Consider the following 15,537-nt stretch of genomic DNA (forward strand, 5'->3'; position numbering starts at 1 on the left):
CCTTCTACTAGCACTGCTCGCTGATCTATGAACAGCATGTGATCTAAGCAGATTCCACAAGACTCAGAAGGGATACATTACTCACCGTAATCGTATTTCTGATGCTTGTATCTGCTTAGATTCACATGCGACCCACCATTCGTCCCCGCGGAGAGTAGGGGCATGGATGCTTATGAGCTTGTCTAATGTGTATCTGCTTGGATACAACTGTACTCCCGCTACACTTAATGCAACCTCATGTCAGAAAAATAAGAATCTAAGGGACCTCGACGCGTGAAGGACCATGGGTACAGTGGACGTCACACTAGGAATAGTGCTGGCACGCCCTGTCGATGTCCCTTTTCACGTTTCGAAAACAACTGTAATACTCTGCAGCTTCCACTAGATGTCGGCCTGTGCACAACATGTGAATCTAAGCAGATCCAAGCATCAGAAATACGATTAGAGTGAGTAATGTATCCCGTATCATTCGCGTACATGTTTATTTTGTGGTTAACATCTCCCACCCTAATACCTTTTTATCTGATTGTGCCTGCGTATCCTCTCCCTCATTGGTTTCATAGTCGTGGCGAAGAGCTGGGGTGACAGGTGGCACCCCTGCCTAACACCTCTGCTCAGACCAAATTCCCTGTGCTTTGTACCATTTACGACAACCCTGGCCGTGGGTCCCGAATAGATTGCCTTGATAGCTCTGCACATCCTATCTCCCACCCCTATCTTTCGTAGTACTGGAAATAAAAAATACATTTGATTCTGTTGAAGGCCTTTTCTGCGTCGAGGCTCAATAGTGCATAGCCCCCAGCGCCCTCCCGAACATGCTCCAGAAGATCCAGGGTCTTCCGAATTCCATCCTGACCCTGCCACAAACCCCATCTGATCTGAGTGGACTTTTTGAGGCAATTTCTCTTCCAAATGCGTCGCTATGATCCACGTAAATATTCTCATCCACATTCTGAAGCGAGATGGGGGCGTTATGACAAACATTGGGCTGGATCCCTTCCTTCCTTTGGGATTACCGATATTAATGCCTTACTAAATGTGGGTGGAGCCTCCCCCGTTTCCAGGATGTGGTTATACAGCTTCACCATGTGTTGTGACGGGACCCCTGCGTATCTTATAAAACCCAATAGTATAAATATCCTCTCCTGTCGCCTTTCCATTTGGGAGGCGAGATATCTCCTCATGTACCTCTTCGGGTGTTATTGGACTCTCCAAGTGTTCCCCTGCTGGGCCCGTGAACCTAATAATGTCCACATCCCTCTGGTATTATCCCACTGCGGCCTCTGCCGAAAGAGCACATCTAGGGAGGCTTTGCAGAATTCTCTGGCTGCCAGAGTCCTCTTCGTCGGGGAGTTTAGGCCTTTTACATTTAGCGTTCCCACAACCAGGCTCCTATTAGCTTCACCTCTCCCCATCGCGAATGTGCCACCTTGCCCATCTGTTCCTCGTTCGCCTTGTTTGTGACTCTACCCTATCTTCGTTTCCTTTGTCTTGGGGACTACTTCCCCATAGCCGGTGTCCTCTTAGGCAGGGCCATACCAGCAACATAAACCCCCTGAGAACTTTGTAACCATTTGTAGCTTTAACTTATGTTCTATAAGAGTCGTTGAAACACCCTCTCACCCACAGAGGGCCACCTTGGAGCAGAGATGTGTACCTGCCTCCAGCTATCAATGTTCATACCTTCATTTTCAATCCGATTTTACGATCATCTCTCCAGCATCATATAGTCTTGTCTCTAGGTTCATTCTCTCGCGGCTGCTTTGGCGTTGCGGGTGTCTTGTGAGGTGAAGGTCCATTCAGTCTCATGTATTTTCTGCCAGTTTGTCCTCTCCTTCGCCTCTGCGGACTTGGTGCATCACTCGGTCTCTCCCTGTTCGTGGTTGGCCCACCAGGGCCCCTCTGTCTCCATGTCCGCTGTGAGGTGACATAGGGCTTTCTCCGCTTCTTCCGCAGAAGTTATGCAGTAGTCCACCGCTTCTACTTGGAATTGCAGCGAAAACGGTTATCCCCATCTGTATCGGATGCCCTTTTCCTGCAACCACCTTGTAAGGGGCCTGGAGAGCGTGAGGTTGAACAAGCTGTCGAAGTCCAATTCCCTCTGTTGCTTTGCCCTGTTTAGTACTTCAGTTTTGTCCTTGTAGCTCAGAAACATTGCTACAACGCAGCGGGGGCTAATCCTGTATGGTTTACCTCCTCTGTGCGCTCTTTCAAGTTGCACCAGTTTCCCTCTTTCTGCTTCAAATTGGTGGTGCACTAGGGCCTGCACTTTCTCTTCAACTTGTCTCAGGGTTTCCCTTGCCGTCTCCTTCATGCCCAGTTTCCTTATGATGTTCTGCCTCTCTCTGTTTTCGATGTCGTCCATTGTCAACATTACTCCCTCTGTCAACCTGGCATCCAGCCTCATTTCAACCATATCTGCGTTAAGTTGGTTATGTTCTAGGCCCTACACCTTGCTCTTCACCGTAGACATCCTGTCGGTTATGTCGGTCAGTGAGGCCAGGATGTCTTCTCCTAAGTGCCTTAATTTCGGCTAGTATGTGCCCTGTGTTCTCCTTCATCCGTGTCTGTCATCGCTTTCAGCTCCTGGGCCTTCCTTGTTGTTCCTTCTTGCTTCTCTGGATGTGGTGTTGTCCCTTCCATCTTCGTCTTGTCAATGGTTCAGGGGCACCCCCTTCGCTCACTTAAAGTTCTTTGTCTTTTTCCCCTCTTTTTTTATCTGAGTCTTTCCCTTCTTCCCCCGGTTTGCCCAGCCTTTGTCGTTGACCTGTGCTCTTACTGCGCTCCCCTTGGGCGGCACGGCAAGTGTGGGAGGGGGGTTAGCTGCCCACTTCATGAGCCTCTCACAGCGGCTCTTATTTGTCTGGCTGGCACCTTCTCACCCTCTTACCCTTCTCATCAGAAAGGGGCGGGGCTCCGGGCCGCTGTTACCTCCAGTGATTTTAAGCTTTGCTCACGATCAGACCTCCCGCTCCTCCTCCGTCCCAAGCGGCTTCGCCATGCGGTCTTCACTCTGCTGCCCTTCTCAGCAGGGGGTTCGTTCGGGTCTCTCCCTCTGCTCCCGTTCTTCGTTTCAGCATGTGGCCTCCACGTCTCTGCTCCTTCTTTGCTTCCCCTGTCCCTCTTCTCACCGCTGTTGGTTGTACAGGGTACCTGGAGTGCTGCACTCCCCTCCTGCATGGTATGGTTTGCGCCAGGTCCTGGGCAGTCTTGCCTCTATCGGCTGGCCTCACTGTCACTGCTCGCCAGTGCTTATGGTCCACTTTCCGTCTTGCTTGCTGCAATATTCTGTGGTTCCCACGCCTTATCACACTTCGAACACCTTTTATTTCTTATTTTCGGATTGAAAACGTTCTTTCTCATCACTTTTGTGCTGAAGGGAGTGGGAGCTGCACACCTATGCGGCCATCTTTCCCGCGCCGCCTAGCGGTCTCCTTCTGTTGCATTTTCAATCCTCTCCTCTTCTGGTGTAATCTCACTTGCCAGTTCTCCCTCACTTGTCTTTCCAAGGTTGCACCCTTCTCCCACTTCCTAAACAAGCTCTTCCCCTCTTCTAAACACACCATAGCTCCCTTCTGTTCTACACTATCACTAATTTCTTTCTTGTGCTCTAAGACTCCAACGAGAAGATTCCCTCTGTACTCCCTCACTTTTCACAATTTATCACACAGCAGGGCTTTCCCCCTGTAGCAGCCCTCCATTGCACTATTTAGTTGCTCCAAGGTTCAGGCTTCACAGGGCCTGCTGTTCTGCTCCTGTCAGCTCTCTAAAGGAGTGAACACGACTATACTGGATATCATTTTCAAAGGGTGGCTACTCCTCCGCTTGTGTGGTCTCTCGGGTGATGGACTGCAACTGTGAAATGTAGGACAGGCTGCTCTCTGGTTGGGCCATTTGCACGGGATAAAGTGGTATTCGAGGGAGTGGCCTAAGGTAAAATAAGGACCAGCCGCTATTTTGAATTTTAAACTTGCCTGGGCTATGGGTATGCTGTCGCCCCCACCTCTGGGACCCCTTGGCTGCCTGCTTTCCTCTAGTCTATCTGCAAGCCAAGCATGTATTTAATTCATATTAAAATTATCTGGCAAGCCTGGGGAGGTCATGGGTACTTGTAAACCTTTTGCTGCCTGTCTGTGTTGCAGAAAAAACGTTCTCCTGCAGTGCTTACCAAGGTTGGAGAGTGACGGGCAACCATCCCCTTAAAAAGGCAGCCTCCTCACACTAGTACCTCAGGCTTTGTGATAGTTGGCTGGCCTGACGGAAGCATAGAGGCCAGCACAGTGCAGTGGGAAAGACCACCCAGAGAAGCAGTTCCTGTAGCATCTCTTATACTAAAGTGGTGACAGACGGAGAGAGTTCAAAGCAAGTCTCCATGGAAAAGTAGCACACTTGGGCTAATCAGCCGAGAAATACAAGAAACGAGTTGTTGAAGTGGAAATTTGGATAAGAAGCAGGAAGAGCAAACGAGGGAGAATGCGGGGAATACATAGAATCAAACAGGAAATGCCTGTTGGAAGTAGTGATTTGAACACTCTTGAAGGCTTCTGCAGTAGCACTGTCAAAACAAAGAGAACCATCGAGATATTGCACGTTGGAAACAGATTGTCCCTCCAAACAGCATAGTAGCACTGAAAAAGCTGGGACCGAAGGAAACATCACATGTTGAAAGTGGTGTTCTAATGATCCATAAACCTGGCACAAATACACTGGCAAGCAAATGGGACAAAGAATAATCTTATTTTGGACCCCGTTATTTGATTTACCCAAAGACATGACACACTAGCACAGATCATGAAAATTGAACCAGAATAGGAATTAGTATGTTGTGGCTCGGAACACTTCATGAGTACAGCGTGGTGTTAATAAGCAAAAAGCATCCAGAAGAATTTGCATGTTTGGAATGAGCCACTGATCGGGAAAAGAAAACCGAACTAAAACTATAGGCTTTAAGTAGTGAGTCTTAAGTTCTGTTTTGCTGTGCAGGGGCACGTATTAGGAAAAAGCACTGAATGGCTGTGCAGGGGCACGTATTAGGAAAAAGCACTGAATGGCAGGACTTGCGCCCCCAAACATCAACGAAAGCGACAGTGTTGTTGGGGATCACTAAGGTACCAAGAGGTCCATTTAAGCCATTCGAACTGCAGAGACAAGAGTTAATCACTGAAAATACTGTTACTCTGAATAGATTGAGTATTACAGACCACTTTGCCGATTGAGGCAAGTGTAGAGCCAGAGGTCCATGTGGCACAAGGATTAGTTTAAAATCACGAATATACTTAACTCATGCTTGTAGCCTAGACGAGTCTGGCTTGTATGACCCTAATATCTAGCTGAAGCAAGTTGTTACTGGTGCGATACAAACATACCAACATGACAATAACTGGTGCGTTTGGAAATGGATTTACAGGAGGATGAAAATACATCTTGAAGATGACCAAAGCAGAATTGATCATATTTAATGGACAAAAAATGGTAGTTTTGCTTGCACGTTGAAGTTAAATTTGTGGCACGCTGTTTGTTTTACCTTGGTAGCTCCTGCTTACTGAGTGATGCCGGATATTGCTTTTGGTTCCTGCTCATCAAATACTTTTTGATCCCTGCCGTTCTGTATAAAGGAAACACAAATTATTTTCTTTCATGTAGTCATCGCTTGCAAAACGTTCCATCCCATATTTGAGCAGCCATAGAATTGAAGTTAATTTGAAACTACTAAAATCTCTCCATGGTCGATGATCAGCATTCTCTTCAGAATACCACTCAAGTCGGAGGTTAGTGGCGATGTGCTGAGGAGTTTAGGATGGTCCAGTATTATCCACATTTGGAGGCCACTGAACATACTTTTGGATGGAAAACTGGGAATTATGTTGAGCAACAGGGTACATTTGGAGGTCAAATCTGTCAAATCTAAGAGAACTGGCCTTAATGGGGCAGGGCTTGTCTTAAGTTTCTTGTATTGGAGGTATCACTGCTCACGGGTCCCACCATAGAAGAGATGCGTTTGTCCCATCTGCTTCCTACATTTTTGTGGTGAGATTGCAGTAAAAGGAATATTAAAACTCTATAATAGTGCTTTGTTGGGGAAAGGAAATCTATTCAAATGTGTGTGAGAAATATTTTGATTTCACTTACTGGCATTTGCCTTATTTTGTGACAAAGGGGGGGGAGGGCATGTTAACGGTGCCCCCAAATAACTGTGCCAACCTGTAACGGTGATGCTAAAGCACCTTTTCTGAAACTTTCTGCAGTTGTCGCAAGTCCTCGTTACAATCCAGTCTTTGAGTACTTAGTAGGCATTATTACTCTATACTGCTATCTTCTCATGTTCTATAACCTTTGAGGTATCAGTAAAATATAGACTATGGAGTCAAATGTACAGGTTCAGGTCAAAGCTGGATCCGCACATTGTCGACCATGATTATTGCTTCTTGGCTTAATCAGCCATACCGAGTGTGATACAGTGGTTGTGAAATCGTGTGCAAGCTGATGATGCATTCTGTTCCTCACAGCAAAAAGCCTTCTGAATCTATTAATTGGAACATTAAATATGAATAATTTTTCCACTTCTCTTTCTAGAAATTGGTTGCACAAATGAAGCAGGATCCTCAGGTATGTGTTCTGTTTGCATTTTCTTTCAGCTACTGCTGATAATCGTCTGTTTTTATCTGAAATGGGTAGGGCTACATTTACAAATGCTTTTAGAATGTCTCCAACAACTGGAAAAGTATTCCCGAGCACATTCTGAATGCATTGCCATTTTGTATCCTCTTGACGGTCTTAAGCTGTACCTTTGTGTGGCTGTCTCGTAGCCTGGTTGTTCTGTGATTTAGTGTGATTGTGCAATACGGTGGTGTTACTTTATTTGCATACCATGGTCTGATGTGGATGGATCTAGGTGTGGTGGTGTAGTTGGGCCCGGCATAAATAGGGATATAGGTGATCCTTGTCCTAGCTCCTTGCTCCTTTGTGGGACATTATTTGTTGGTTGGGGGTCAGCCTCGAATGCCATTTAACTGTCCCGAACAGATTTCCTTATGGTTAATGCTGTTGTTGTATTTGCGTCCCTGATCAGAATGCAGACTTAAAGAAGCAGCTGCATGAGCTCCAGGCCAAGATCACAGCTCTGAGCGAGAAACAGGTAAGTGATTGCCTTTGTCCCTGCCTGTACACCGCACTTAAGTATATGGTGTTTCCTTTTCTTGCCTTTGAAGCCTGTCCTTGCAATTTGCATGCTCTCTGCCCTACTTGTGGTTTCTAGTAGATGTTTCCACGATTATGAAACTATGAAGAAATAACATGCTTACAAATAAGTGAGTTTTCCCTAATTTCGTCCATCCATCATTACCAATTCACACTGCAGACTACCATGGTATGTGATGGTAAAGATCACTTACTATCCACTGTTTTCGTTCCTCCGATATTTCATCGGGAGGCATTTAGTAACTTTCCAGGGTATTGATCCATATTTTTTCCCTTTCCTACATTACTGCAGCACCTCTTTGACAGAGTGGAAAACTTCCTATCGCCCCCTTTAACCTTGTTGATTGTCACCTCTTAACTTACCACTTGTGTGGTGTTCATGACAGGTGTTTGAATTGATTAGCAATGCCTATTTTTTCAGCGTGGATCGACTTATAACCAGTACATGAACACATCATATGAAACTATAGCAGCACTTATATGTATTATCTTCAAAAAGGAAGGCATATGGGGATCAATGATGGGCAAGTCCCTTAGAGCTAATAGGTCGAACGTCTGAAGGATGTCAATATTTACATATGTTAAGACCAGACTAATTCAGTGTATTCTGAAAAGAGAACATCATCAACATGGTATCTGGACCAACATTTGAGCTGACCTGTTGGGGCAGGTTATTGGTGATAGTTTGTGGGGTTGTGCTTGTTCTCTTTAGCTTTTATGCTTCTGTATGTTTTCATCTGTAGTGTAGCCTTAAGAAGCTTTACACTTTTCCAAATGAGAAAAAAATATGAATGTCCACAGAAAACCCAGAATGCACTTTGGTGCCATCTTTAATTTTTACAGATTTGTTCTTCCTGGGATTTTCATTGCTAATAGTAAACACAGAATATTTCTGCTCATATTCATATAAAGGAGAGAAACCTACTGAAATGGAAATCCTAATGAAAGGCAACCAAATTCAACCAAGTTATAACCTAGCTGGTTCATATTTGTTCTAATCTTTTTCCACCAGAATAGATCAGTTTCCCACACAGGGAATTCCTATACAGCAAGCCTCAGCCTGAGTGAAAATAAACTGAAGATGGACTGCTTTGAATGCACAGTAAAACAAGTATTGGCAATGCCAACAGTTTGGGCTTTTGTACAGGCATGGAAGGCACTGCCTTTGTGGTTTTAACCGGTCAACGATTGTAGCATGTGCAAAATGGATTTCTGCTTATAAATAGTGGCTGAAGCCAGACCTGGTTAAGAAATGTTTATTACACTAGTAGCGTGTTTACAACTCCATTTAAGTAATTAATGAGAAGATCGCTTTGAGAAAACACTGGCAGGCACTTTGAGTGCACAGTTTGATGGTAAGGCTTGATTAAAGCAAGCTGAAAGTTTCCATGTGGAGGTGTTTTGGGAGGGGCGGGTAGGAACTGGGTGGGAATGGCTATATGCATTAGCAGTGCCATGGGCAGTCAATGGGTGGGTAAATAACCAAACACCTTCAAGCTTCCTCATATGCCATTTCTCCCCATCTGTACTCTAATGCAATAGTTTAGGCGGCCCTGTCACCTAATAGCCCAAACTGCCATTCTAAGGCAGCCAGCAGTTACTCACTTCCATCATGCTCAACAGCGCTGACATCCAATCTGTGACCCTGTGAGAAGAGAATCTGGGAGCACTTACTGCTTTAAACAAGCATTTTTACTTTTTATTTTAAAACTTAACCTGAAGACCCATACTAGGTAGGACAGTTCTACGGTGAAGCTAGGTATTTCTGCCTTTTTGCAAGTCCCTTCTTCATGCCTTAGCTGTAAATGTCATTTTTTGACAAAAGTGCCTCTTGTGGACAATCGTGTCATGGGGGGAATACCCAATATGTCATAAAATGTCATATAGAAGTCTGAAGCACACAGGTATAAGGTGAAGGGCAAAGTTGGAAAAGATGGCTCGTTCAGGCTCTTCTGCCTAAAGAAATGCGATTGGCGGTCCCTGAAACTTCTACCATCACAAGACATTGTTCTTATGCTTGCGGAGGTTCCTGATAACATCACTGGAGTGGTCACTGCGAGGAGTGGTTGATATTGAAAGACTCTACAGGAGACTTATTAACGTTGAAGTATTAACACCGGCGACATGCTCGCTGTTGCCACAGATAACATTCCCAAACCAATACTCGTTGCTCACAATACACTTCATTTGATTTTAGAACATTAATGCATCTGTTATATACCCATATATTTCATATATATGCACTATTCTAAATATATACACCCCATCTGCACTGTATGTACATGTTACATCGGTCAAATTCATCTTCACATTCACCATCCCTATAGTGAAGAGAGAAGAACCACAAACAAGCCACCCTTTCCCAAGTCTGCAAGTCTAAGTATAGGTGGTCACAAAATAACTTGGGCCTAATGCAAAATACATTTCGAAGGGATTGTGTCCTCCGGCGTATTCCACATCTATGACAGGGAATCGCCACAGCTGTGCTGCTTCGGAAAATGTTTCAGCGTCGGAGTCCTACGTCGATGACGTCGATACGCTGTCCCTCGAGGGCCTCTGTCGAGCCGACGTCACCGGATGTTATAAGTAGGACGCACAACGCCCGTAGCCTCATTTCCGTTTTTTCGGCAAACGTGTTCGCTTTGGAATCTCGGCGCGCCTCAGTTCTTCTCCTAATTGAATCGGTACTTCGAACATGGTTGTTTGTGAAGTATCATGTCTTCGTCTTCATCTACCTCGTGGTCGGGTTTCAGGAAGTGTCGGGACTGCGGTTCCAAGATGTCGCTTACGGACCCGCACGACGTCTGCCTCTGGTGCCTCGGCATGGACCACGCCACCGATGACTGTGATGAATGCCAGTCTTTGACGTCGAAGGCCTTGCGGGAGCGAAAGATGACTGTAGGTAGGGTTTCAAAACCCCGAAAGTCGAAATCCTCTGGGCTATCGACAGACTATTTGAAGGGCGACCCTCCACGTCGGCGCAAGTCCAGGCGGTCACGGTCCGGGAGTGGTCCCTGCCATTCCTAGGCACTTTCGGAAGCACCGCCACCAGTCGCCTTCCCTGTCCTCGTCCAAGGACTCCGCCATACGACAGGTAGCTTGTCCCAACAAGCATTCATCTCCGGCGGAATGGGACGCGCTTCGCAAGGAGATGATGGTGATTTTCGAATCGCAGGGCTCCGTTCCGTCCACGCCTTCGAGAGAAGCCAGCAAGGAACGCGCTAGGGCCACTGCTTGCACGCCTTTGGGTTCAGGCGGCCAGGGCGATCATCGTGTGCCGTCTAGGTCCCGATCAGACAAGGTGGATCGCTCTAGCCATGCCCGCTCCAGGTCCCAGTCCTGGACACCCTCGAGACCATTGGAGCCTGTGAGGTCTTCTAAGACATCAACGCCATGTCCGTCGAGGGACTCTCTCTCGAGGCTCCGGCTCCGAAGAAATCATCAGCGCTGAGGCAGTCGAAGGACACGCTCGGGGCTCCGTCGTCGGTGCCTCGCTCGACGTCAACGCCGATTCCGTCGACGCCTTTTGAGGAGGCTTTATCGGAGGTGCCTCAGAGACTGGTGGAAACCCTGAGGAAGGCCCTGAGTAAGTCACTGAGGCCTGTGTTTGAACCTTTTTCTGTGCCCTCATCCAGGGATTTGTTCCAGCCTCTGGATTTATCTCAGAGGTGGATGGAAGGGTCAGATGTGGAAGGGATTGTCCCTCCTGAGGTTGCTGATGAACTGTTGTATGGTCATAGCCAGATGGAAGACCTGCGTCAATCCTTGCATGACGCCCGTGGTCGGGACACCCCCCTGGAGATGAATTTGGCAGGCCTGAGCCTGATACAGACGCCGAGTCTTCATACAGGCGTCTCATGTCGAGGGTGACTGAGTACTTGGGGTGGTCTGCTCCACCTGTGGATTTTCTGCAGGATGACCTGACAGATATTTTGGACCAAGGTCCTCCAAGTGACGCGGAGCTGGCATTTTATATGGCCTTACATAGAAGGGTGGCGGCTGCTTAGACTGGTCCGGAGACTCTCCCAGCAGTGAATAAGTCATTGCCGAAAAAAATATCGTCCAGCCAGTGGCTACCCCGGCTATGTCTTTGCACCCCACTCCGGAGAGTTTGGTGGTGCAGGCGGCTACAGACCCAGCGAAGCAGTCGGCGTACCCTACCATCCCTCCTGATAGTTACGACAAGCGCTTCGACGGTTGGGCGAAGAAAGTATTTTCATCTGGGGGGTATGGCTTTAAAGGCAGCCAACTCCGTTTGTGCATTGGCAAGATTCACTCACACGTTGTGGAATTGTTCATCTTTGGTGGCTGAACATATTCCCGAAGGGGAGGAACGGGATGGTTTTCTTGCTCTCGTTCAGGATAGCAAGGATGCCATGTGTGAATCCGTTCAGTCGGGTCTGGAAGTGGCAGACTGTGTCTGCCGGTCCATGGCGGTGACCACCGTGATGCACAGGTTTACGTGTTTGCCGAAGTCGGGGTTTGCTCCTGTTGTACAGTCCCAGCTTCTCAACATGCCCTTTGATGGTGACCATCTTTTTGGCAGCAAAGCTGGCGAGAGCCTTTAGAGGTTGCAGACCTCCAAAGCTGCAGCAAAGTCGTTGAACGCTGCAGTTAGTCAACCAGCGCCTTTTCCTCCTACGGGACAGCAATGGAGGGGAGGTTCCTTTCGATACTACTCGTCCTTTGGTAGATCGAGGGGGGCTGCCAGTCAAAGGGGCCAACGTAGGAGTACCAGAGGTGGAACACGAGGTATTCGATGTGCAAAAGCCGCTCAGGCAGTTGCCTCTTTGCCCTCAGGCACTGCCGCAGCCGCTTCAGCTCAGTCATGGGGCCATGTCCCAAGGTTCGCCGATTGAGGGAAGGCTGGCGCAGCATCTTGTAGAATGGCGTGCCATTACTTCAGATGTGTGGGTTCTGGAGATCATAGCCCACGGCAACTGTCTTCCTTTCCGGCAGAGGCCTCACGACAATCCATCAGGGAAGCTCTCTTTGAAGCGTCCGGATCCGCTCCTTGCACAGGAAATCAAATCCCTGCTGGAGAAAGGCGCCATAGAACTGGTGCCTGCAGCGGAGAGGAACAAGTGATGGTATTCCCCATATTTTTTTATCCCAAAAACGGACAGGGAATTGAGACCCATCATGGACTTTCGTGGTTTGAACAAACTCCTCAGGAAGGACAAGATGGTTACTCTTTCATCCTCCAGGCCCTTCAACTTCAGGACTGGTTGGTGTCTCTGGACCTCAAGTATGCTTACTTTTATTTGCCGATTCATCCCAAGCATAGGAAGTACCTGAGGTTCGCGGTTGGCGACTCGCATTTTCAGTTTCGGGTCCTGCCGTTCGGATTGACCGCTGCCCGAGGGTCTTCACTAAGCTCATGGTGGTGGTGGCAGCATATCTCAGGAAAGGGGGGATTCACGTCTACCCCTACCTGGACGATTGGTTGATCAGGGCGCGCTCTCCCGAGCAAGTCCTGGATCATCTGTCAGTCACCTGCCACGCCTTTCGCAAGCTGGGCTTTTCCCTGAACTTAAAGTCCCACTTGACACCTACCCAGCGGCTCGAGTACATCGGAGCAGTACTCGACCCATCCCTGGGGCTGTGTTCGCCTCCCCAGGTGAGGGCTCATCACATTCTGCAGATGGTTTACAAGTTTCAACATGCCCAGTGTCTCCCGGCGCTCGAATTCTTGAGATTGCTCGGCCTCATGCCATCCTGCATTCTCCTGGTGCCAGAGGCCAGGCTGCGGATGAGATCTCTGCAGTGGGCTCTCAAGATGCAGTGGTCACAGTCCTCCGGCAGGATGTCGGATCTCGTTCAGGTGCCGCCTTCGGTCGCCCAGGATCTTCTGTGGTGGGCCGTCGAAGGCAATCTGTTGAAGGGGGCTCCATTTTGGCTACCCTAGCCGGAGGTAACGATCGTGATGACGCATCCCTCACGGGATGGGCAGCTCATGCCAACGAGTTGACAGTCGGGGGTCGTTGGTCTCTTTCGGAGTCCAGACTCCATATCAATCTGTTGGAGCTGAGGGACGTCGGGCTAGCCCTGAAGGCTTTTCTGCCGTCTGTGCGGGGGAAGAATGCCCTGATTCTGACAGACCATATAGTGGCCATGCACTACCTCAACAAAAGGGGGGGGGCAGGGTCTCTCCCACTGTGCAGATAGGCGATGTAGCGCTGGTTCTGGGCCATCCAGCAGGAAATTTCGATCTCTGCCGTTCATCTGGCCAGAGACGAAAACGTGGCGGCAGACGCTCTGAGCAGGCAGAGCACAGTCTCTCACAAGTGGGAGCTGGCTCAAGAAGTTCTCCTGGAGCTCTTCGCCCTTTGGGGGACCCCACAAGTGGATCTCTTCGCCACCAGTGTCAACCGGAAGTGTGAAAGATTATGCTCGTGGGAATTTCCTCCAAGAGGAGCCTTAGGGGACACGTTTGTAGTGGAGTGGTCCTTCCCACTGCTGTACGCGTTACCTCCAGTCCTCATCATTCCGCAAGTACTTCAGAGGTTACGGAGGTTGGGTTCCCGAATGATCCTCATTGCTCCGGCATGGGCAAGGAGAGCGTGGTACCCAGACTTTCTCGACATGCCCATCTGACCTCCACACCGTCTTCCCAACCGACGATCTGCTCTCACGGGGGAGGGGTCGGGTCCTCCATCCAGAGGTCAAGTCTCTCGACCTTCATGCTTCGTTTCTGAAAGGTTGAGGTACAAGGATTGGGACCTCCCTGAAGACGTGATGGAGGTGTTGCTTTCGGCCAGACGGCCCGCAACAAAGTCCTGTTGCAGTTGGAGAAAGTTCTGCGACTGGTGCAGGGTACAGAATGTGGATCCTTTTTCTTGCGCCATTCCTGTGGTTCTGTATTTTCTTGCTTTTGTTAGCCCACAAGGGCCTGCAAGTGGGTACCATTAAGGGTTACCTGGCGGTGCTGTCCATATTTAAGCGCTCGTCTGAGGAGTGTTCTTATTTTAAGATTCCTTTTGATTTCTCAGTTTCTGAAAGGCTTAACTAATTTGTTTCCAGTGTCACCTTTCCAGGTGCCAGGTTGGGGATTTGAACTTAGTTCTGAAATTCCTAATGGGATCTCCGTTTGAGCCCTCACATTCTTGTCCTTTGAGACTGTTAACCTTTAAAACTGTATTTTTGGTTGCAGTTACTTCCGCTCGCAGAGTGAGTGAGTTGCAGGCACTATCCTCCAAGCCACCTTTCAGTGTTCCTGAAGTACAGGGTTGTCCTTGGGGTTCGTCCTTCTCTTCTTCCGAAGGTTGTGTCGGAGTTTCATTTGAGCCAGAAGGTCATTCTTCCGGCGTTCTATCCTCCTCCGCATCCTGGTAAGGAAGAGGAGGCGCTCCATAGGCTGGAGCCTAGGAGAGCTTTAAGTTTCTACATCTCACGCATGTCCCGGGTCAGAGTGGACGACCAGCTCTTTGTAGGATACGCTGGAAGGCGTTTGGGTGAAGCTGTTACTAAGCAGACCTTGTCCCGTTGGATCATCTTGACAATCTCTGAATACTACCGTCTGGCTGGTAAGGACCCTCCGGTAGGCTTACGGGCCCATTCTACTAGGGGTGTGGCTGCCTCTACTGCTCTGCAGAGGGGTGTTCCCATTCGTAATATCTGTGAAGCAGCCACATGGGCCTCTGTCCATACTTTTGTAAAACACTACTCCCTGGATTCTATCCATGGTCAAGATTTAACCTTTGGGTAAGGCGGTCCTCTATTCTGCAATTTTTAATTGGGCATTCTAAAATTCTAAATTATTTTCCCACCTCCTTACGTTGGTAATGCTTTGGGAGTCTGTCATAGATGTGGAATACGGCAGAGGACAAAATCCCTTCGAAGAACAAGTTACTTTCTTACCTGGTAACCTTCTTTCGATGGGATGTTCCTGCAACGTATTCCACATCGCATCCTCCCAGCCTGCCCCTCTACAGAATTTCTTATGCGATTGCAGCTTACGTTTCGGCAAGGCTTTCTGTAGTCATACTGGCAGAAGATTGGTGCCACACGTTCTGGGAAAACGACTAAAACTGAGGCTACGGGCGTCGTGCGTCCTACTTCTAACATCCGGTGACGTCGGCTCGACTGAGGCCGTCGAGGGACAGCATATCGACGTAGGACTCTGATGCCGAAAAATGTTCCGAAGCAGCACAGCTGTGGTGATTACCTGTCATAGATGTGGAATACGTCGGAGGAACATCCCATCGAAAGAACGTTACCAGGTAAGACAGTAACTTGTTCTTCTGTTCTGTAGTGGAGGTCCCAAGAAATGCCTGCACTCCAGTCACCCATTTTGAAGTACCAGGAACGTTCACACCAAAATATGTGACGTATGATGAG

At 48.3% G+C, this 15,537-nt stretch overlaps 1 protein-coding gene across 7 annotated transcripts in view; it reads left to right on the forward strand.

Annotated features, from left to right (window-relative positions):
* PHF21A (PHD finger protein 21A) overlaps window positions 1-15,537 on the forward strand; it is a 2,009,174-nt gene that overhangs the window by 545,128 nt on the left and 1,448,509 nt on the right. For all 7 annotated transcript variants that reach the window (XM_069623242.1, XM_069623245.1, XM_069623243.1 and 4 more), the window contains exons 4-5: window positions 6,574-6,606; window positions 7,070-7,135. In XM_069623242.1, the coding sequence (XP_069479343.1) occupies window positions 6,574-6,606; window positions 7,070-7,135 (99 nt within the window). The remainder of the gene's footprint in view (window positions 1-6,573; window positions 6,607-7,069; window positions 7,136-15,537) is intronic.

This window comes from Ambystoma mexicanum, chromosome 11 (assembly GCF_040938575.1).
Source record: "Ambystoma mexicanum isolate Mex_15411 chromosome 11, UKY_AmexF1_1, whole genome shotgun sequence".
Taxonomy (NCBI): domain Eukaryota; kingdom Metazoa; phylum Chordata; class Amphibia; order Caudata; family Ambystomatidae; genus Ambystoma; species Ambystoma mexicanum.